At 43.0% G+C, this 23,961-nt stretch overlaps 1 protein-coding gene across 1 annotated transcript in view; it reads left to right on the top strand.

The window, feature by feature from the left end:
* Positions 1-4,077: 4,077 nt before the first annotated feature.
* Positions 4,078-23,961, top strand: part of LOC309340623 (uncharacterized protein) — a 28,223-nt gene continuing 8,339 nt past the window's right edge. Inside the window, exons 1-14 of the mRNA XM_081859507.1 lie at positions 4,078-4,430; positions 4,851-5,095; positions 6,139-6,287; positions 6,384-6,503; positions 7,336-7,497; positions 8,060-8,222; positions 9,239-9,372; positions 10,267-10,426; positions 11,069-11,172; positions 13,088-13,188; positions 18,643-18,777; positions 19,200-19,444; positions 20,625-20,773; positions 20,863-20,982. Of these exons, the coding sequence (XP_081715633.1) occupies positions 4,323-4,430; positions 4,851-5,095; positions 6,139-6,287; positions 6,384-6,503; positions 7,336-7,497; positions 8,060-8,222; positions 9,239-9,372; positions 10,267-10,426; positions 11,069-11,172; positions 13,088-13,188; positions 18,643-18,777; positions 19,200-19,444; positions 20,625-20,773; positions 20,863-20,982 (2,095 nt within the window). The 5' untranslated portion in view covers positions 4,078-4,322. The remainder of the gene's footprint in view (positions 4,431-4,850; positions 5,096-6,138; positions 6,288-6,383; positions 6,504-7,335; positions 7,498-8,059; positions 8,223-9,238; positions 9,373-10,266; positions 10,427-11,068; positions 11,173-13,087; positions 13,189-18,642; positions 18,778-19,199; positions 19,445-20,624; positions 20,774-20,862; positions 20,983-23,961) is intronic.

Below are 23,961 nucleotides of genomic sequence, written 5' to 3'. Positions count from 1 at the left end.
CGACAACCATATGTCAGAAGTGCTCTGATGGTGTTTCCTGCTTGGCAGGGGGTTGGACTCGATGGCCCTTGTGGTCTCTTCCAACTCTATGATTCTATGAAATTCTCCGCAACGACAAGAGGAGTTCAATTGCAAAGGTGGCCAACTACTTTTTTTCCTGCCCAGCAACAGTGAGGTGTCTTGTTAGACCCCACCGCAACACGTGCTCTCCATGAAGGAGAACAGGCTTTGTGAGAAAGGTCCCCATTTCCCACAAACCTGGCAGGGCTGGACACCAACAGCTGTGAAAAGGGCAGAGGCACCAACTCTCTGCTGGGTAGAGGGCAGAGTTTAGCCTAAACGCAAGGGCTTGGTGCCTGCTTCTTTGGAGCCCAGACCCTGAAAGGGGGCCAGAGTTGGTCTGAAAAAAGTGTTCCCACACAGTTAAAAGTTATAGAATTATAGAACCATATAATTGTAGAATTGTAGAGTTACAGAATTATAGAACCATATAATTGTAGAATTCTAGAGTAGCTAGAGCATCCATGACAGATGGCCATCCAACCTCTGCTTAAAAAGCTTCAAGGAAGGAGAGCCCACAACCTCCTGAGGGAGACCCTTCCAGTGACGAATGGCTCTTACTGTCAGAACATTCTTCTTGATGTTTAGTCGGCATCTCCTTTCTTGTAACTTGAAGCTGCTGGTTCGAGTCCTACCCTCCAGAGCAGGAGAAAACAAGCTTGCTTTCTCTTCCACATGACAGCCCTTGAGATATTTGAAGATGGCTATCAGGGTGCCAACTTGAATAAAATATTGGCAGGGGGATGGACAGGTAAGTCCCACCCCAAATAATCAATCACATGATTCAGTACATGTGCACCATTTGAATGGCAATGCCCCAGCCCCCTCAATTTTTTATTGGTGGGGCAAAGACCCCTTCGCCCCTAGGAGTTGGCTCCTATGATGGCTATCGTATCTCCTCTCATCCTCTTTTACAGACTAAACACACCCAGCTCCTTCAACTGTTCCTCAAGTCTTTAGGGGAGAGAAATAGACTTGAATTTCTTTAGTTACTTTAAGGAATTTCAGGGAGAAGCACCCATCTTCCAAGGCGCTGTTGAACGTGGTGAGATACTGTGCTTCAGTACTTATTTCCGTTGTCTTGTAAGGTACCTCTCTCTGTCCCTTTCTTTACATGACTACCGGCAGATTAAGATTGCCAGCTTCTGAAGGGGTGTGTGTGAGGAAGAGTCAAGGCTGCATTTTCCAGTCCTCCACACCTTGCAAACTGCCTCACCTGCTCCCTCGCCGACTCCCTCCTTGGCACCACAGGTGTGCCAGGAAGAGGCGTGAGGGGATTTTTGGCCCTATCCGAGCCTCCTGAGCAGTCAGAAAGGGGTTCCTCTGAGTCAGTTCCTGCATGAAGAGGCCTGTGTTTACGTGCTGCCATCTGTGAAATGCTGCAGGCGGCCACAACTATGCTGACTGTAAACTGTGAGGCTCTATGTGTGTATTTGTGTGTGCCTCTTCATGAGTATGTTGTCATCTTTAGGTGACCTTTTCATGTACGAAATGGATGTGTAGAGTGTGGGCACGCACTTCTGGTGTCCTCTTGGACTGCTGCTTGAAAGGCTTGCCAATTGTACATTATCTATTGGGGGGGTAAATTACATTTGATAGGCTTCAGCTTGTACCCTTCCAGACAAAAACAAAGGGCGAGATCCAGAGCTTTGTCTCAGCTGGAACTCAGTTCTGGCACCTCTCAGGTGGGAGCCATTGCCATTATAAGAGAACAAGGGAGGTGTTCGTGGTGAGTTCCGGCAACTCTTTTTCTAGAAAAATAGCACCGGCGAGGTCCAATGTCAAGCAAGTGCCTAAAGCAAGAGAGTTGGCCTTGTTGTGCAAACTACTTTCATTGTGCTAGCAGTGGCACAAGAGGAAGTAGTGGAAGAGTACAAAACGGTACAGATGTTTACACTGGTCCAAGCTGTCCAATGGATTTGGCTGTTTTGCTACACTAGGAGAAAAACTCTGGCTAGTATAATGGCTGTTGCATTAGTGGACTGTCCCAATTGGTTCTCCATTATTTCACAAGGTAAACACACACAGAGGCACACAGACACACCTCATAAGGGGGCCTAATTTGACCCAAGGCTCAGCTCTAGAATGCAGGAAGTATTTTGTTTTTAAGTCTTCATCTGAGCATGTGCAGAGCACATGCCCTTCCCCATTTTCTCATCTTCATAAATTTGGCATTAAGGGGGTTCTAGCTGGATCCGAGTCCTTATACTTTTCTTTTTACCGATTCATCTTTGCTACACAATCATTCTACAGTGGTGTTTAGAAGGACATGTGTAGGGAGACTAGCTGGGAATCACAGACAGCTGCTATGGTCAGGTCCTGCTTGTCGGTTTCCCATAGGCATCTGGTTGGCCACTGTGAGAACAGGATGCTGTTCTAGAGAGATGTTTGACCTGGTTTAGCTCAGCTCTTTCTTGGGTTCTTATCTCCCAGTCGGAAGTTTCTATACTGCCTGTGTCTGGAATTAGTCAGATCCTCTCCTGACACTCTTTACAAAGTGCAACCATGGGTGTTGCCAAAGCCTTTTCAGCCTTGGGATGGGCGCATTCAGGTGACTGGATTGCTGGACATGAGGCTCTCGCTCTCCATGAAAGTTCTCCAGAAACAGTCTGAGGGCAAAGTACACCATAACATATTCCACAGAATGAGTTCATGGAAAGCAGCCAAAATGATAAATGGGTTGGAGCAGCATTCTTATCAGGAAATATTTGTGGCTTTTTAGTTTAGAGAAAAAGTAAGTTACAGGGGACATGGTATGGGTGAATAAAATTATGCCAAAGATTAAAGTGTGTGTGTGTGAAGTGATAGAGTCCCAAAACAAAGAAAATATTTGCCCCAAAACTATGTCATGACTGTCTATAATACCTTTCAAGACAACTGAGTATTCTTTTCATGAAAGCATAGTGGGTTGCCTCCAGACTAAGAGAGACAGTGTTGTGCCACAGTCAGGTTGTTGGACTAGTCCCTGTTAGACCAGCAGTCAAATCACCACGTGAAGCTTACTTGGGACTCAGCTAGATTGGTAAAGAAAAAGCGTTTATATGTGTTGTATATGCATTCTAACGCTAGTCACAGTTCCTCAGTCTAACCTAGGTTGTTGTGAGGATAATATGCAGAAGGGCAGAATCATGTATGCCACCTTGAGCTCTTTTGGAGAAAAGCTGGAATATAATTGTAACATCAACAAGTCAGTTGGAATTCAGTCCCATTGAAACCCATGTGAAAAGTGAGTTGTGATGTATGCTGAGGTCCATTAATTTCAATGGGAAACGAATATTTGCAACTTCCACATAATGCAACTGATTTAGCCTGACCTCTCCCCACCAACCTACTCTGTTACTTACTGGTAAAAGGGGGGAATGAAGGAGGAATTGGCTCATTTACAAAGCATACCTAAAGTTTCTTGCCTTCTTCAGCTGAACCAGGTGTCTTATTGTGGTAAATGGCAAATGCTGTTCTGTACTGGGAAATGGTAAACAAAGCCACATATTTGGCCTTCAGATCCATGGGTCAGTGTCAAAATTACTCTAACCATCTCTTCTTGTTTCGTAAGAAGATTGTCTAAAAATTCCAGAACCTGCTGCAATGGAAAGGCCTGTGTTATTTATTTCAGCATATCTTATATTTACAAATTAATGTTTTGTTCAGTTCTGCATACAATTGCTCTAATGATTTCTAATTTATATAGATCATAAGAATTCAGTCTGTCGGTCAAATGTGAGCCTGTCAAATACTAAATAGCAAATGGATGGGTGGTATTCAATCCTAGTTATACTCAGAGTGGATCTATTGATGGATCTATTGATCTGACTAATTCCTTAATTTCAGTGGGTCTATTCTGAGTAGGACTTAGTTGAATGCAACCGAATGTCTAGGGAGGATTGATAATACAAATAAGCATAGTATTTGAGTCGTGGAAGGGCTTGTCCTTATACTTTGTTTATCTTTATAAAAAGAACCATCCCCCCTCCCTTTGGTGAAAAAGTCCCACTTGACGAATCTCAGCCACCTTCATAGTAATTGCCAAATCAGGGTTTTCACACTTGGCAGCTCCTGCTGTGTGTCACACTGCTAAAAGGAGCATTTTCTGTGTTTGGCTAGTCAACGGATGTTATAATGTTGTGAGTCATGCTTCTGTTGATTTTATAGAACAAACACGGAGTATATATAGAGGTCAATTGGGAGCACACAGGCAGATCCATTGGCAGAGGGACCGAAGTGTTCTAAGGCTCCGAGGCTGGGACGCAAAAGCGAGAGAGACAATGAAGAGCTTCCTACTGGCAATTGCGCTCTATGGAGCACTTTCTTGTGCTTTGCCCTTAACCCAGGAAGCTGATCAAGTTGCAGAAGCGGACCTGAATTTTGCCAAGGTAATGGTTGATGGTAGCACAGAGGGGAAACAGAATTCTGCTGGTAGATTGACTAGCAAAAGAAAGTAGACAGTTGCTAAATGCCTTGTGCAAAGTGGAATGTGATGCATATAGCCTGGGGAAATGTACTGGTAAATTCAGTCCTCTCCTCCTCAGAGCTGCTGGATGGGTTAATTCTTCATGCAGTCCTACATAAATACACCTTGGAGCAACTTACATTCAGCTGAGGAGGCATGCCTAGGATTGCATTGTTAATGTCTGTGAGCTTCAGTTCCTTTGTCAGTAACATGGGTGCAATGGTGAATGACCTTCTTCGTTGCGAACAAAGGCAGAAAGTATGAATGGCTAATTCTAAAATGCAAATGAATATATGTGAAAATAATTCTATAAGCAATCAAATATATCTTTTCTTCCAATCAGAAATACATAGAAAACTACTATCCTGATTCGGCATCAACGCCTGTCATAAGAAGCAAAGGAAGTGACGATATTCCTGCTGACAAAATACGGCTGATGCAGGAACGCTTTGGGCTGAAAGTGACAGGCAGATTGGATTCAAACACTTTGGCTTTAATGAGGAAGCCCAGGTGTGGGGTTCCTGATGTAGCAGAATACAGCACCTTTCCTGGGGATCCAGCATGGAAGAAAACAAAACTGACATATAGGTAAGGTTTCAGTACACTTAATTGATTGGAAGAAGCCATTGGAAGAAGCCATTGGAAGATGCTAGAAATGTTGGCATTCCTCAGTAAGAACAGTAATGGTCTTTCCTCAAAGTTGTCTAGTCCATCATGATTGATCTTCCTGCATAATGAAGAGTTGGGGCACAATTAATTACAGTGCTCCCTTGGTTCTCAAATGACTTGGAACTCAAACACCTTGGTTCTCAAATGCAGAAAACCCGGAAGTAAGTGTTCCGGTTTTCAAACGTTTTTCAGAAGTCGAACATGGCTGTAGCTATTGTTTCCAGGGCACCTGCACCAATCAGAAGCTGTGCCTTGGTTTTCGGACATTTTGGAAGTCAAATGGACTTCCAGAATGGATAAAGTTTGGCGGTTTTGTTTTTGCTACTTAATTTGCTTTTTTATTTTTGAAGCTTTTTTGGTTAATTTGTTTTTGTGACTGTGTGGAACCCAGTTCAGCTATTGATTGATTGATTGATTGATTGATTGATGGTGTGACTGTGGAAATAGATAAAAGCCCCCCCATCCAAACAATGACTATCATCAGTGCAGGTATGAAAAAATAATAATTTTAATTTTAATCATCTACTATACTATCTTATTTATTTTATAGTACAGGACATTGTTGATTGCTTTCATTTTATGGTCTCGTTAGATAGTAAAATTCATGTTAAATTGCTGTTTTAGGTGTTGTTTTTAAAAGTCTGGAATGGATTAATCCATTTTGCATTACTTTCTATGAGGAAAGCGCTCCTTGGTTTTGGAACGCTTTGGTTTGGGAACAGACTTTCGGAAGGGATTAAGTTTGAGAACCAATGTACCACTGTAGTTCATAGTTTGCAAGAAGCATAAAAGCCTGCTCATCATTTTATCGCTTTGATGCACCTAGAAATACAAGGAGCATGGATTTTGTGTCAGATGTGCTGATATGTAGAAAGCTGTCTCTCTTTCACCAGAGACTTCGAAAGCTGTGTGGTGCCATTTCTTTCATACGTCCATTTTCTTTACAACTCTGTGTTTCACAGTGTTCTGAATTACACGCCAGACATGGACCGCGCTGACGTAGATGTTGCGATCGAGAGAGCTTGGAAAGTTTGGAGTGATGTGACTCCCCTGACCTTCACCAGGGTTTATGGGAAAACTGCAGATATTGAGATCTCTTTTGCTGCTAGATGTAAGTAAACCACACGCAAATAGATATAGGTAGTTTTACTCAGGTTCCTGGCCGGGCGACTTATCCACATGTTCTTTGATTTATTTATTTTTAAAGCTCATGGTGACTATATCCCGTTCGATGGACCAGGTGGGCAATTGGCTCATGCATTTTCACCTGCTTACGGTGGAAATGCCCATTTCGATGAGGATGAATCCTGGGTGCGGGATTTAACAGGTAATTTGTTTACTTTTGTCTCAACATATTCAGCTGTACACTTGCTTGTAATGGCTTTCGGTGTGACTCTGCATTACATATGCTGCAAAGTAGTGAGACACGGATACCATTCTAATCCTAGGGTATAAAAATGCTTACCGTATTTTTCTGTGTATAAGATGCCCCCATGTATAAGACGACCCCTATTTTTCTAAACCCAAAATTAAGAAATTAAGTTGTTTAGCTTTTTCTTCAGAAGAAAAGGAGCTTTTTCTTCAGAAGCCTAATCTGTAAGGATGGAGAAATGTATTCTGGTCCATGTCACTTACACATTTGTTCACTCATGGGGCTGTTCCAACCAATATTTCTATTCTTCTCAAAAAAAAAATTAAAGCTACAAAAAAAATTCAAAATATATATACAGTTAAATGCATCTTTGTGAATGCGCCAGTAGCGGTTTAGTCCTGCTGGCCACATGATCCGGAAAACTGTCTGTGGACAAACACCGGCTCCCTCGGCCTGAAAGTGAGATGAGCGCTGTAACCCCATAGTCGCCTTTGACTGGACCATCCAGGGGTCCTTTACCTTTACCTTACCCCTTAATATACGTTGCATAACATGTTACCTCTCAATAAAACACAATTTAAAATGCAGAAAGGCATCACATTAGAAAACAAAATCTGCTGGCTAGATACATTATGCCACACATTAAGCTGGAAAAGGTTGAACTGGGTCATTCCCTAGTGGAATTTGCCAATACCGAATCCCTAAAGTCCCCCAAGTGATATATATTTCCCTATCTTATACCCAGGTGAGCTTCACAAGTACTCACAATCTTCCTGTTTCCTTTTAGGAGTCAACCTTTTCCTTGTTGCTGCTCATGAGTTTGGTCACTCACTGGGTCTCAGGCATTCTGGCATTTGGGGGGCTCTGATGTTTCCAACTTATCAAGCTACGGACCCGCAAAACTTCAGGCTTCACCAAGATGACATTGAAGGCATCCAGTCCCTTTACGGTAAGTACAGACTCCCAGATGATTGTGTGGATTTATTCCATGCAACAAGAGCACTGGCCTGGACCCTTAGCCTAAGGACATTCCCAGAAGGGAAATTGCCCATCACTTTCTCCTGCCTGCTGTTCCAGCAAAAGAAACTCTGGAGAGTGGCCTTCTGAACAATATGGTATGGAGAGACTGTGGAAGACAGTGGCAGGAAACTTGACTTCCATGAAATTCCTTAAAGTAACTTAGAGTCTGAGGACAATTCCTCCTCTTCCTCCCAGCACCCCCCACATGCTCTTTCTCATTTATTTATTTTTAGGAAGGCCCTTTAAACCTCAAGAGAGGCTTTTCAGGGGCACTGGTGGCTGGGCAAGAGAAGGGATTGGGAACTCTCCTTCTGTGAATTTCCTTAGTTTAGGATTCTAGTTCAGCTCACCACCTGATGTGAATTGGCGGAGCCAACCTGTTATTTCATCCATTATCGGGTTTGGCCATCATCCAGTGAAGCCTCTTGCTCTGAGCTGCATCTTGCAAATCTTGCTTGTTCTTCAGTTCTTCTCTTTAACCCCTTTTCAAGGACCCCCTGAAGGTGGTGAGGATGGTGATGGTGATGGTGATGACAGTTCGTCAGGAAACCCAGAGCCAGCAACAGAGGCACCATCCACAGACTTGTGTGACCCTCACCTGGCTTTTGATGCTGTTTGCTCTCTCCGAGGGGAAACCATGTTCTTTAAAAACAAGTAAGAGCCTAGTACTTGCCGATCAGAAGGTCGGCGGTTCAAATCTCCGCAACGGGGTGAGCTCCTATTGCTTGGTCCCTGCTCCTGCCAACCTAGCGGTTCAAAAGCACATCAAAGTGCAAGTAGATAAATAGGTACAAATCTGGCGGGAAGGTAAACAGCGTTTCCATGCACTGCTCTGGTTCGCCAGAAGCGGCTTAGTCATGCTGGCCACATGACCCGGAAGCTGTACGCCGGCTCCCTCGGCTAATAAAGCGAGATGAGCTCCGCAACCCCAGAGTCGGCCACGACTGGAACTAATGGTCAGGGTTAAGTTACCTACAAAGCACTGACATCTTTCATTTCTAATTCAAAGTCATGCCCAAACTCTCCAGCTGCATTTCAACCCAAAGCACTGGAATCTGATATCTGGATGTTCCCTTTCAGTTTGTTGGACTTTACTGTTACTTCAGATAGGTTTAATTGTTGACCTGTCATCTTGGTTTGCCATTCCTTGTCTTCTTTCCATCTCCAGGCTAGTAGCATCCAGGCGGCTGTTGTTCCGTACATAAAAAGTCTATGCCGAAATGGCGTAACTGACCGGAAAGCTCAGAAACCAAGAGGATAAAAACTTTATGAAAGAATGGGGGGAAATGATAAGTTATCTAGGAGACCACTGCAAGCAGATGGAAACATTGGCAGGATTTTTATTTCACTTGTAGTGTAACAATTACCATGGATAGTATGGATTGATATATCACTTAGAGTTTGGAAGAATATGCAGTTTTAAATGTTTAATATGGGACCCCATGGGGGAGGGGTCCCAAAATTCGGAGTAATCTCTGTTTATGGATATATATTTGGATTTTTAAAAAATATATATAATTTTGTATTTGTAAAATCAAATAAAAATGATTTCTAAATAACCACTGAGGTTCCTGCATTGGAAGGGGTCAGACTAGATGACCCCCGGGATCCCTTCCAACTCTACAATTCTATGATTCTGTGTTTCTAAACATTCACTTTGTCTCCCCCAGCTTTTTTTGGAGAAAGAATCCCCAGAGAAGAGATGTTGAAAAGGTTCCTATTTCTGCTTTCTGGCCAACTTTGAGCAAAGGCATAGACGCTGCGTATGAAGTTAAGGCTGATGACACAGTGTTTCTCTTCAAAGGTAAATGTTCCGGGTCCCTTGTGAGTGTTGGTGAATGGCAAGTAAAGAAGCTAAGAAGGAGTTGAGTGGAGGGTGTCATGTTATTAAGCAGAAATAGCTGTGTAAGAGGCTACAGAATGTTACTTACCAAATTCTAAGCTACAAAGTGTGGCTGTTAGAAGGCTGTATTAAGACCTTGGGAGGCTAGAGTTGAAGTCCTAACCTATTTTACAGGATTACTGTCAGGGTTTTAAATCTCTTTGAAGGAAAAGGTGGGATAGAAACACAATAATACTGTATATAGATAAAATAAATTCTGGGCTGCTGTTAGTGAAACTACTTCATGTTTCTTAGGAAATCAGTCCCAGATGTTGTTGTTGTTGTTGTTGTTTCTACCACACCTATCTGACTGGTTCGCCCCAGCCATTTATTTATTTATTTACTAAAACCACATCAATGCTGTTTTTGACATACCCATCATGAGGTTTTAAAGAAACATTATGACAATATGACCTCAATATGTAACTTGCAAAATAAATAGATGAGCAGCCAGCATTAGGCCAAAAGAGACATATTATTATAGTCAAGTGGTATCAATATCCTGGAAAGGCCTAAGGAAATCAATAAGTTTCTACCAAGGTAGACAAATACCACCTGTATTGGTGCCTGCCTTGATTCAGAGGAAGGATGATTCCAAACAGGATCTTTCTTGTGTAAGCCAATAAAGGCTAGTAGATTATAACAAAGGAAATTATTATTATTATTATTATTAAAAATTGTATACTGCCCTATACCCATAGATCGCAGGGCGCTTCACAACATTCAGGAATCCTTGGCTTCCTCATTCAGATTTGTTCCATCTTCATGCAAAGCTCTCTCAATCATTTTTCTTTCTGTCTGTCTTTTGCTTAACAGGACACAAGTATTGGGCCACCAAGGGAAATATTATACAGAGAGGCTTCCCCAAGAATATTCACAGCCTGGGCCTCCCCAAAAGTGTTAAGAGCATTGATGCAGCTGCTCATGACAGCAACTCAAAGAAGACATATTTCTTCTCTGGAAACAGTTACTGGAGGTAAGGGGAACTTACCTAGCTCACGTGGAGCAATCCGGAAAGTTCATTGAGAAGCTCTGAAATGAGGAACTGGTGGTCCTCAAGATGCCATTGGACTCCAAAACTCATCAGCCACAGCAAAAATTGCCAGTGGGCAGGGATGTTGAGAGCTGTAGACTCAGTGACATCTGGAGGACTAACCCTCCTTTAAATCCTTTGCAACTGAAATGCAAATAATGTACAGTGGTACCTCGGCTTACATACGCTTCAGGTTACATACACTTCAGGTTACAAACTTCGCTAATCCAGAAATAGTTCCTCGGGTTAAGAACTTTGCTTCAGGATGAGAACAGAAATCGTGCTCTGGAGGTGTGGCAGCAGCAGGAGGCCCCATTAGCTAAAGTGGTGCTTCAGGTTAAAAACAGTTTCAGGTTAAGAACGGACCTCAGATCGAATTATGTACTTAACCTGAGGTACCACTGCTTTGGTTCTTGCTGCTTTGCCACACATCCCAGAACCATGCAAGACACCTTTGTTTAAAAACCCCCAATGAAGGAAAGTCCTTTTACTTTACATATGTAGGTTCACATATAAGGAGTTTTCAATGTAGCTGTTTCTGCTGGTGCAAAGAGCAATGAATTCTCAACCCATTCATTTCTTTAGATATGATGAAGCCCAGAAGTCCATGGAAAAAGGTTACCCAAGAAAGATATCAGCAGACTTCCATCAGGTTGGCTCCAAGGTGGATGCTGCTTTTCTGAACCATGGTGAGCAAATGACCATCTTCATGGTGCTAGCCTATTAAACAGTATTTTCTTCCATGTGATGGTGAGATCATAGGAGGACTTGACCACATCTGCGAATGTGGCAAGTTGCTCAATGACCTGAGCATCTCAGGACCGCTCCCTTGGCCGTGGTCCATGTCAGGATCTAAAAAGCAGGTCTTAGCTCAGAGCCAGGTTGGTAGCTGAGTACCAATGTTCCTAGGGTCAATCCCTAGAGTTTCCCGTTCGGCCTGGGAAAACCTCCTGTCTGAGACTGTTTTCTTGCCCACAAAGATAATTTTCAAAGTAACAGGAAAGGAATGGAAGGGGGGGGCATTCTTTTTTAAGACCAGTTCACAGACCCCCTGAAGCCCATCCATGGACCCCCTTGGGGTCCACTAAGCACAGGTTAAGAACCGCTGTCATAGAGGACTCTGTGAAGACTACAGTACTTGCTTGGCATGTGTGCTAGTGCAACTGAGTTTGAAAGTTCCCCAGAGGCAGTACGTTTCCAAGCACAATTCAAAGGATCGGTGCTGACTTTTAAAGCTCTAAATGGCCTCGGCCCAGTATACCTGAAGGAGCGTCTCCACCCCCATCATTCAGCCCAGACACTGAGGTCCAGCTTCAAGGGCCTTCTGGCAGTTCCCTCACTACGGGAAGCCAAGTTACAGGGAATCAGGCAGAGGGCCTTCTCAGTAGTGGCGCCCGCCCTGTGGAACGCCCTCCCGTCAGATGTCAAGGAAATAAACAACTATCTGAGTTTTAGAAGACATCTGAAGGCTACCCTGTTTAGGGAAGTTTTTAATATATTTTTAATCTTTTGTTGGAAGCCACCCAGAGTGGCTGGGGAAACCCAGCCAGATGGGCGGGGTAGAAATAATAAATTATTATAAAATTATTATTATTATTTTGAAAAATGACTGATCAGGCACTGACTCCACTCAGTGGATCTGGATCCTCTTGGTCCTACAATTGGAAGCTACTTTCCTGTTTATGTGGGTATCCATTGACGAAGAAATAATCAATAGCAGAAAGCCACTGAGAATATTGCTGCTGGGTATGGTCCCAAAGGGAGGTATTTTCAAGCTCAGGGGAAACTCAAGATTTGTAGAAGTACGAAGGAATTGTTGGAGAAGGATGCAGAACAGCTGAAGGCTGACGTAGGAAAGAAGGAGAAAAGGAAATTGGCAGGGGGATGTTGGGTCGGAATGGAGGATTGTGGTGGAGGAGAGCGATCGGGAAGCAAGTCTTACTGGGAAAGTGAGTACAGTGGTACCTCAGGTTACAGACGCTTCAGGTTAAAGACTCCGCTAACCCAGAAATAGTACCTCGGGTTAAGAACTTTGCTTCAGGATGAGAACAGAAATCGTGCTCCAGTGGTGCTTCAGGTTAAGAACAGTTTCAGGTTAAGAACAGATCTCCGGAACGAATTAAGTACCGTATTTTTTGCACCATAACACTCACTTTTTTCCTCCTAGAAAGTAAGGGGAAATGTCTGTGCGTGTTATGCAGCGAATGCCTGCGGGTGGCGGGGGGGGGGGGGATCTGCTGCAGTCGTGAGCAGAGGATCCATGGTTCCCCTTCCTTTCCTTCTCCGTGGTTACAAAGCATGGATCCACATGGATCCTCAGGATTTTTGCATTGGGCTACTCCAAACTCACTGTCAGATCACATGTCTGTGGCCACAGCATGAACCACAAAAATTATTTCGTTTAGAATATTTTTTTTCTTGTTTTCCTCCTCTAAAAACTACGTGCGTGTTATGGTCTGGTGCGTGTTATAGAGCGAAAAATACGGTACTTAACCCGAGGTACCACTGTAGGCTCATTCTACACTGAGGTGTTTTGTAGGGTTTTGAGAGCTTCCGTCATCCATTAGGTCCACGGTTTTCACTCTCCCTCATTTTTCTTTTCAGGACATTTCTATTTATTCATTGGCTCAGAGCAATATGAGTTTGACAGCGGAACCAAAAGATTTATTGGCATCAAGAAGAGCAACAGCTGGTTCGGGTGCCAATGACACGGGACAAAGAGTGATACAACCCAGAAGAAGGGAATCTCCTGGGCATTGTGTTTGTTGGCCTGTCCTGTGGTTGCATGAGCCACGGAACAAGCTGCGTTTTGAATAAGGAGCTTCTAAAATGGAAATTCCCCACTGTTTTAAGCTTACGATAGATCTTAATTATTATTTTTTTAAAAAAATAATCCTGTTTCTATCTCTGTCTTTTATTTCAGCGTTCATTTTACTTCTTGTAAACTGTTTATAGGTTTTTTGAAAAAATCAAGCAGTATATAACTTTTGTTACATAAATTAATAGATATTTAATATAAATTATTGCAGCAAAGAATATGTATGTTGTATGCTACTTTGTAATAAAGTGAATTTTTATTATTACTGTTGTTGTTGGTATATGATTATTATTGTTATCGTTAATCGTGGTTCATCATGAGGTCTTAGGGCAAATTACAAGTATTTAAAAATACAATTTGAAAATCAGTTAAAATTATTTCATTTGTGAGAATAGGGTGGATTCTAAAATACGTATCCCATGTGTAAAGGGTCAGGGTAAGGTGGGTTTTCAGCAAAAGACAAACTACATAATGAAGGTGTCAGAAAGAGTTCTGCCCAAATGGCCAGCGCTGGCTCTCCTCAATCTCTTCATGGGATCCAAAACTAACTCAGATTTCTAATCTCAAATTTAGTCCTCCACATTCCTCATATTAACTTGAATGTGTGACTTCTCCTGTAGGGTCGTGGATCAGCTTTTCCTGAATAATCACTTTATCTTTTTGCCAAAAGAGGAAACCTTCTTTTCAAGAAAAAAGGGAAATGTCTTTAAGTTAAAGAAGTAACCCATGAGACCATACCATTTATGGATGTATGAAATATATCACACAGAACAGCCCATAGGCTGTACCAACAGTTACCAGTTACACATATTTTTTACATTGGAGAAAAAGGTGTTTTTCATAATAAAATATCATTAATTTCATTTCAAGCAGATAATAATAATAATAATAATAATAATAATAATAATAATAATAATAATAATTTATTATTTATACCCCGCCCATTTGGCTGGGTTTCCCCAGCCACTCTGGGTGGCTTCCAACAGAATATTAAAATACAATAGTCTATTACACATTAAAAGCTTCCCTAAACAGGGCTGCCTTCAGATGTCTTCTGAAAGTCTGGTAGTTGTTTTTCTTTTGGTCATCTGGTGGGAGGGCGTTCCACAGGGCGGGTGTCGCTACCGAAAAGGCTCTCTGCCTGGTTCCCTGTAACTTGGCTTCTCACAGCGAGGGAATCACCAAGATGCCCTCAGCACTGGACCTCAGTGTCCGGGCAGAACGATGGGGGTGGAGATGCTCCTTCAGGTACACTGGACCGAGGCCATTTAGGGCTTTAAAGGTCAGCACCAACACTTTGAATTGTGCTCGGAAACATACTGGGAGCCAGTGTAGGTCTTTCAAGATCGGTGTTATGTGGTCTTGGCAGCCGCCCCCAGTCACCAGTCTAGCTGCCGCATTCTGGATTAGTTGCAGTTTCCGGGTCAATTTCAAAGGTAGCCCCACGCAGAGCACATTGCAGTAGTCCAAGCAGGAGATAACTAGAACATGCACCACTCTGGCGAGACAGTCCGCGGGCAGGTAGGGTCTCAGCCTGCGTACCAGATGGAGCTGGTAGACAGCTGTCCTGGACACAGAATTAACCTGTGCCTCCATGGACAGCTGTAAGTCCAGAATGACTCCCAGGCTGCGCACCTGGTCCTCCAGGGGCACAGTTACCCCATTCAAGACCAAGACCAGGGAGTCCTCCGCACCTGCACCACCCCAAAACAGTACTTCTGTCGTGTCATGATTCAACCTCAACCTGTTAGCCGCCATCCATCCTCCAACCACCTCCAGACACTCACACAGGACCTTCACTGCCTTCACTGGTTCTGATTTGAAAGAGAGGTAGAGCTGGGTATCATCCACATACTGATGAACACCCAGCCCAAACCCCCTGGTGATCTCTCCAGCAGCTGCATGTAGATGTTGAAAAGCATGGGGGAGATGACATAACCCTGAGGCACCCCACAATGAGAGCCCAGGGGTCTGAACACTCATCCCCCACATCACTTTCTGAACACGGCCCAGGAGGAAGGAGCGGAACCACTGTATAACAGTGCCTCCAGCTCCCAGACCCTCTAGACAGTCCAGAAGGATGTTATGGTGGATGGTGTCAAAAGCCACTGAGAGATCCAGCAGAACTAGGAAACAGCTCTCACCTTTGTCCCTAGCCCACCAGAGATCATTGACCAGTGTGACCAAGGCAGTTTCAGTCCCATGATGAGGCCTGAATCCTGACTGGAAGGGATCCAAATGGTCCGCTTCTTCCAGGCGTGCCTGGAGTTGTTCAGCAACCACTCGCTCAATCACCTTGCCCAAGAATGGAAGATTTGAGACTGGGCGATAGTTGGCCATATTGGCAGCATCTAAAGGTGGTTTTTTAAGAAGCGGTTTGATAACCATCGCCCAGCCCTTCCCGGCTAGCTTTTATAAGCCAGGATGGGCAAGGATCAATTATTACAATTGGGCAAGGTTACAATTATTTAAAATACAATTTGGAAATCAGTTAAAATTATTTCATTTGTGAGAATATGGTGGATTCTAAAATATGTATCCCATGTGTAAAGGGTCAGGGTAAGGTGGGCAAAAGACAAACTACATAATGAAGGTGTCAGAAAGAGTTCTGCCCAAATGGCCAGCACTGGCTCTCCTCAATCTCTTCATGGGATACAAAACTAACTCAGATTTCTAATCTTAAATTTAGTCCTACACATTCCTCCTATTAACTTGAATGTGTGACTTCTCCTTCCCTGTAGGATCGTAGATGAGCTTTTCCTGAATCATCACTTTATCTTTTTGCCAAAGAGGAAACTTTCTTTTCAAGAAAAAAAGGGAAATGTCTTTAAGTTAAAGAAGTAACCCATCAGACCATACCATTTATGGATGTATGAAATATATTACACAGAACAGCCATTAGGCTGTACCAACAGCTACCAGTTACACATATTTTTTACACTGGAGAAAAAGGTGTTTTTCATAATAAAGAGGTGCCTGCTTGGTCTCAATAGGCAGGGAGTTCTAAAGTCTGGGCACTGCAACACTAAGCGATCAAGCTCTTACAATGCAGAACGGGTATTATTTGGCACCAACTCTGCCAATCGAGGGACACGGGTGGCGCTGTGGGTTAAACCACAGAGCCTAGGACTTGCCGATCAGAAGGTCGGCAGTTCGAATCCCCGCGACGGGGTGAGCTCCCGTTGCTCAGTCCCTGCTCCTGCCAACCTAGCAGTTCGAAAGCACGTCAAAGTGCAAGTAGATAAATAGGTACCGCTCTGGCGGGAAGGTAAACGGCGTTTCCGTGCGCTGCTCTGGTTCGCCAGAAGCGGCTTAGTCATGCTGGCCACATGACCCGGAAGCTGTATGCCAGCTCCCTCGGCCTAAGGAGCGAGATGAGCGCCGCAACCCCAGAGTCGGTCACGACTGGACCTAAAGGTCAGGGGTCCCTTTACCTTTTACTGCTGATCGAAGTGATCAAGAGTGGCACATGTCCCCTTGCTTTCCGGACCAGTGACAACACATGGCTACCCGACTTACCAACCTAGCAGCCCCACAATACAGTCATTCAGATGGGAGGTCGCCATAACATGAACAGCTGAGGCTGGGTATCAGCATTTGTGCATATATGTTTCTATTCTTTATGTTTTCATTGTTCAGTCACATTCGGCTATCTTCTAGGAAGTGATTCATTAACAAATTAAAGTAACATTCTGCATCCTTTCATTACATCATTTTCTTCTAGTTTACTATGACTCTGAATTTGTCCCTGTTCCTGTTGAGTTTTTCTTCAATTAAAATTACTACAGAAATCTTTTTTTTTTTCTTTTTTTTTTCTTGGTCATCCCACCCCCATCTTATGTTTTTAGGAGGGATCATTCCAAATCGTCCATTCTTGGCAACTGCAAAGTTTCCTGCTGGACATGGTGTTTTACCCACTGACAGACTCATTTTCTGTATTCAAATAACAGATGAATGAACTAGGAATCTAAGTTAGGTTGCTTCCCTACAGTAAAGCATTTATGCTTATCTTTTGTGTGTATAGAGGGAAAGCCATAATTTGTAAGTGTTTGAAACTTGAGAGCATTGTTTACTCCTGTGCTGTTGACAAAATCCCAGAAGAGCAGCATTATAGGTCTACTTCTGTGTAAATTCTGCAAAGGAAAAAACCCCAGGCAAAGGTGGACTTTGGGCTTTAAAATTTCAGCTGCGCCCTGTGAGACCTAAAATTTCTTTTCTTATGTTGTAGTGGGAGAAGGCAAATACTGTTCTGTACCCAAAAATGATAAACAAGGTCACTTCTCAGACTTAGATGTGCTGATCAATGTCAGAATTAATTTCTGCTGATTTCCTAGTAAAATTGTCTAGAATTTCCAGAAACTGCTGCATTGGAAAGATCTGTGTTATTTATTTCATCATATCTTATGGTTAATGTTTCATTCAGATAATGCCAAAATTGCTATAATTATTTCTATTTATATAGATAATAAGATTTCAGTCTATTAGTTGACATGATCCCAATATAATTCCTTCAGCTAAAAAAAAAAAAAAGTTCGGTGGCATTCACCGCTAGTCCTACACAGAGTAAACACTTGGAGGTTAAAGAATATAGCTCATCACTGTATTTTTCACTCTATAAGATGCACCAGACCACAAGACACACCTAGTTTTTGGAGGAGGAAAACAAGAAAAAAAATATTCTGAATCCCAGAAGCCAGAACAGCAAGAAGGAACAGCAAGAGGGATCGCTGCGCAGTGAAAACAGCAATCCCTCTTGCTGTTCTGGCTTCTGTGATAGCTGCGCAGCCTGCATTCGCTCCATAAGACGCACACACATTTCCCCTTACTTTTTAGGAGGGAAAAAGTGAGTTTTATAGAGCAAAAAATTCGGTAATTTTAGGGAGTCATTCTAATTAATTAATTACTTGGAGGCAAAACCCTGTGTGATGAACCCCATTCACCTTCTTAGTAATTGCCAAATTAGGGCTTTTGAACTTAACAGACTCTGCAGTGAGTGTCACTCTGCTAAAAAGGACACCAGGCTCCATCTCTATTTGCTCCACCTCTATTGAACAAATTGAGAATGATGCCATTCTAATTATTTAATAATTTGGAGGAAATGTCCCAGTCACTTTCTTTGTAATGGCCAAATCATGGCTTTTGAACTTAACAAACTTTGTCTGTGTCACTCTGCTAAAAGGGACATTTTCTGTGTTTGGCAAGTCAACGGATGTTATAATGTTGTGAGTCATGCTTCTGTTAATTTTATAGAAAACCATGAAGTACCGGTATATATAGAGGTCCATTGGGAGCACATAGATACATCCATTGACAGAGAGACTGAACAGTTCTGGGACTCTAAGACTGGGACACAAAAGCGAAAGAGACAATGAAAAGTTTCCTACTGACGATTGCGCTCTATGGAGCATTTTCTTGTGCTTTGCCCTTAATCCACGAAGCTGATCAAGTTGGAGAAGCGGACCTGAATTTTGCAAAGGTAATGTTCGATGGTAGCACAGAGGGGAAGCAGAATTCAACTAGCAGAGAAGGTAGTCAGTCACTAATTGCCTTGTGGCGCTCAGTGTAATGTTGTGCATGCTTATAGACTGGGAAAATGCAGATTCCAACCTCTGCTCCTCCATAGGTGTGCTGAATGGGTTTGGGTAAAATAGACTGCAATTCTACATACAACCCTACATCCATACATCTTGGAGTAAGTCCCACTAAACTGAGAAGACGTGCATAGGATTCACTGCTAATGTCTGTTAGCTTCAGTTCTTATGTCTGTAAAATGGGTTCAATTAGACAAATGAGCTTCCTGATTGGGGGAAAAGGTAGAAAGATCAAAATCCTACAATGTGAAAGATTATATGTGAAAATAATTCTGCAACAATCAAATACACCTGTTCTTTCCATCAGACGTACATAGAAAACTACTATCCTGATTCCACATCAACCCCAGTTGTAAGAAGCAAAAGGAGTGATGAGATTCCTGTTGACAAGTTACAACAAATGCAGAAACACTTTGGGCTGAGAGTGACGGGCAGATTGGATTCACACACTTTGGCTGCAATGAAGAATCCCAGGTGTGGGGTTCCTGATGTAGCAGAATACAGCACCTTTCCTTTGTCACCAAAATGGGGACGAAAAAACCTGACATATAGGTAAAGTTTCAAAACACTTGCCTGAATCAAAGATGTAACTTGATAATGCTTATTATTGGCTCCTGGCTGAGGAAGAAAACTTCTGTCTGGGGAGATAATGGAATGGATTATCTTAAAGAGGGTATGTCTGTCTGGCCGGCTGTCTGGAAGCCTGATCAGGAACACACCAGACTGCGGATTTTTGGGTAGTACAGATCCCACTTGCAAGCTACTGTTTTCAACTTGTATTCATAGGAATGCCGGGATTCCTTTGTCAGATCAGTAATGGTCTTTCCTAAAAGTTGGCTGTTGTTGTTGTTGTTTAGTCGTTTAGTCGTGTCCGACTCTTCGTGACCCCATGGACCAGAGCACGCCAGGCACTTCTGTCTCCCACAGTTTGGTCAGACTCATGTTTGTAGCTTCGAGAACACTGTCCAACCATCTCGTCCTCTGTCGTCCCCTTCTCCTTGTGCCTTCAATCTTTCCCAACATCAGGGTCTTTTCCAGGGAGTCTTCTCTTCTCATGAGGTGGCCAAAGTATTGGAGCCTCAACTTCACGATTTGTCCTTCCAGTGAGCACTCAGGGCTAATTTCCTTAAGAATGGATGCGTTTGATCTTCTTGCAGTCCATGGGACTCTCAATAGTCTCCTCCAGCACCATAATTCAAAAGCATCAGTTCTTCGGCGATCAGCCTTCTTTATGCTCCAGCTCTCACTTCCATACATCACTACTGGGAAAACCATGGCTTTAACTATATGGACCTTTGTTGGCAAGGTGATGTCTCTGCTTTTTAAGATGCTGTCTAGGTTTGCCATCGCCTTTCTCCCAAGGAGCAGGCGTCTTTTAATTTCGTGACTGCTGTCACCATCTGCAGTGATCATGGAGCCCAAGAAAGTAAAATCTCTCACTGCCTCCATTTCTTCCCCTTCTATTTGCCAGGAGGTGATGGGCCCAGTGGCCATGATCTTCGGTTTTTTGATGTTGAGCTTCAAACCAGTCTACCATTATTGATTTTCCTGTGCAACACAGAGCTTAATTCTAGTCATCGTTGCATAATTTTAACACACTTAGAAATACAAGGGGCAGGGATGTGGAGATACTCTGAGACGTAAAATGATGTCTTCTCTTGCACACACACTTTGAAAGCTCTGTGAACATTCTTTCAAATGTGCATTTCATCTTCTACCGTGTGTTTCCCAGTGTTCTGAATTACACGCCAGACATGGACCACGCTGATGTAGATGTTGCAATCAAGAGAGCTTGGAAAGTTTGGAGTGATGTGACTCCCCTGACCTTCACCAGGGTTTATGGGAAACCTGCAGATATCAAGATCTCCTTCGCTGCTAGGTGTAAGTAAACCACACGCAAGGAATTATAGTAGGTTTACCCAAGTTCCTGGCTGGGTGATTTATATATATGTTCTTTGATTTTTTTAAAGCTCATGGTGACAATATACCCTTTGATGGACCAGGTGGGCAGTTGGCTCATGCATTTTCACCTGCCTTCGGTGGAAGCGTCCATTTTGATGAGAATGAACCCTGGGCACGGGATTTAAAAGGTATTTTCATTGTTTTGTCTCAATATATTCTATTCACTTGCTTGTAACAGCTGTCAAGGAAGCTTAATTACTCTTGCTGGCAAACATTGAGACCCCAGCACCATTTATGTCCCAGGGGACTTACTCTGGAGTTTTAAAATAGTGTTATTGTTATTAAGAATGACATGAAAAAATACAAACAACAAATAACAAGTGTTGGTCACCAGGTACAAAGCAAAATATCGTCATGATGTGTATAAGGCAGAAAATAATAGCAGCATGTTTAGTAAAACAACCAAGCCAAAAATATGCATGAGGTATAGGGGGTCTAGGTTCCTCCCACTGACAGTTAATAAAAGAAATAAATAGAAACTAATCCACCATATATATATATATATATATATATATATATATATATATATATATGCAGGTTTTGGTGTCCTCGGGTGTCTTCCCGTGTAAAAGTTGGGGTGTCTAGGCGACGTTTCGACGAGGTCTCACTCGTCATCTTCAGGCTGGTGCTTTCGGCTTCTTGTTACTGGAACAGAGCAGGATCTCAGTGTTTGAGTTCCTATAAATACTGTAGAGGGGGTGTGGTGTATAGCCTCCAATGTTCTGGGCAGAGAGGAAGTTCCCAGGCTAGTGTGCCTTTTCTTCTTTTGTTCCTTAATTACTTGAGAGATATCTTGAGTGATTTCTTGAGTGATATCCTGAGTACCACTTAGGTGGGTCATTAGGTGTGGATTAGTTGTTAAAGTCTTTGTGTCTTGACCTCTTGAACTTTGTGAAGAGTTTTCCTGAGAAGATGGCTGTACTGTACTTAGTTGTGCTCTGGCTTGGCTTCGTGTATAGGGGCAAGCTGTGGTTTTGTGGCTTGTGTCAGCCAGATCTGTGTAGGGATTGCAGGGGGGTGCAGCATCCGGAGGTGCCACCATGGATTGGCTACTGGATGGTGTCTGTAATTCATCTGTGGAGAGGGTCTGGGTTTGGGTCTGGTGTGGTTGATTGGTGTTGGCGTTCTGTGTGCCTCTGGATCTGGTGTCAGTTTTTGTGGGGAGGGCTAATTTCCAGATGTCTGGCAAGCGGGATGTGTCGTCACGCTTGTTCATGTTGTGAGGGTGTTTCTCTATCTCGATGGCTTCCATGATTATTCTCTTGTGGTGATGTTCTGTGTTAAAGAGCAATTTGGAATCTGCAAAATTAATTTCGTGTCCTGTTTCTTTCATGTGTTGGAAAAGAGAGGAAGTTTTTTCTTCTTTTTTGACGGCATTCTTGTGTTCTGCGATACGTGCATTTATTCGTCTGTTTGTTTGTCCAATGTACGTGGCTGGGCAGACTTTGCAGGGTATTTCATAGATCCCTTGGTTTTCCAACTGGATTTTATCCTTGGGGTTTCTGAGGATATTGGCTATTTTTTGGTTGGTGCAAAAGGCTGTTTTGATATTGTGTTTATGGAGGATTTTGCTAATTTTATCTGTAGTGCCCTTGATATAAGGAAGGAGGGCCATGCCATTGTTTTCTTCTGTGTCTTGGTTTTTGGGGGGTGTTTCCTTTTGGATTAGCTTCGTAATCCTGTTTTGCTGGTATCCATTGGCAATTAACACGTTTGAGAGATTCTGTAACTCAGTTGTCAAGTGGTCTTTGTCAGCCAGGCGTTTGGTTCTGGAGATGAGAGTCTTGGCTACGGAGTTTATTTGTGCAGGGTGGTGGTGTGATTGTGCATGTAAGTAGCGGTTGGTGTGTGTTTTTTTCCGGTAGATAGTGTGTCCTAGGGAGCCATCAGGTTTTTTGTAGATTAGGACGTCAAGGAAGGGAAGTTGGTTGTTGGCTTCTATTTCCATAGTGAATTGTATTTTGGGGTGTAAGTTGTTGAGATGTGTGAGGAAGCTATCCAGTTTTTCTTTCCCGTGTGGCCAAATTACAAAGGTGTCGTCAACATATCTGAGCCAAAGTTTGGGTTTGTGTTCTGACTTGTCTAAAGCATTGGTTTCAAAGTGTTCCATGTACAGGTTTGCGATGACCGGTGAGAGGGGTGATCCCATAGGTGCTCCTTCTATCTGTTTGTATCTTTGTCCATTGTGGATGAAGTACGTGTTGGTTAGGCAGTGGTTGGTCAGGTCCAAGATGTATTCGGGGGGATTGTATTTGTTTTGAATAGCTGTCAAGGCTTCATTAATGGGCACTTGTGTGAAGAGAGATACAACATCGAAGCTCACAAGTAGGTCATTAGGATGTAGGTTTTGCTTCTTTATTGTTTCTATGAACTGGAAGGAGTTTGGTACGTGTGAAGAGATGGATTCTGCATAGGGCTGAAGTTGCTTGGCGAGAAATTTAGCGAGATTTTGTAGAGGTGAGCCTATGGAGCTGACTATTGGTCTGAGTGGTGTTCCTTCTTTGTGTATCTTGGGGAGGCCGTAGAGTTTGGGGCATCTGGATGATTTTTCTCTGGGGATGATTCTTAGCTGGATTTCTTCACTGATAGGAGAGTCGAAGTTAGCCTAACGGAGTCGAAGCTAGCCTAACCAAAATCAACCCAGATGAAGCCAATAAAATCAGACTTGAAGTCACCAACATCCTCTGCTCCAGCAAACCACCCAGAAGCAATTTACACAAAGAAGAACAGAAAGCACTCACCAACCTGAGGAAAGACAACAACATAATCATTCTCCCAGCAGACAAAGGTAATGCCACAGTGGTGATGAACACATCGGACTACCAAGCAAAACTATCAAATCTACTCCAAGATCCTGCCTACAAACCTATAAAAACAGATCCCACCACCTACCTGGAAAAAACCACCAAATCCAAAATAAAAGCCTCTCCTATCAGTGAAGAAATCCAGCTAAGAATCATCCCCAGAGAAAAATCATCCAGATGCCCCAAACTCTACGGCCTCCCCAAGATACACAAAGAAGGAACACCACTCAGACCAATAGTCAGCTCCATAGGCTCACCTCTACAAAATCTCGCTAAATTTCTCGCCAAGCAACTTCAGCCCTA

Source organism: Podarcis erhardii (assembly GCF_964252035.2).
Source record: "Podarcis erhardii genome assembly, chromosome: 4".
Taxonomy (NCBI): Eukaryota; Metazoa; Chordata; class Lepidosauria; order Squamata; family Lacertidae; genus Podarcis; species Podarcis erhardii.
The sequence above is the reverse complement of the archived record's forward strand: the minus strand, read 5'-3'. Positions and strand labels throughout refer to the sequence as shown.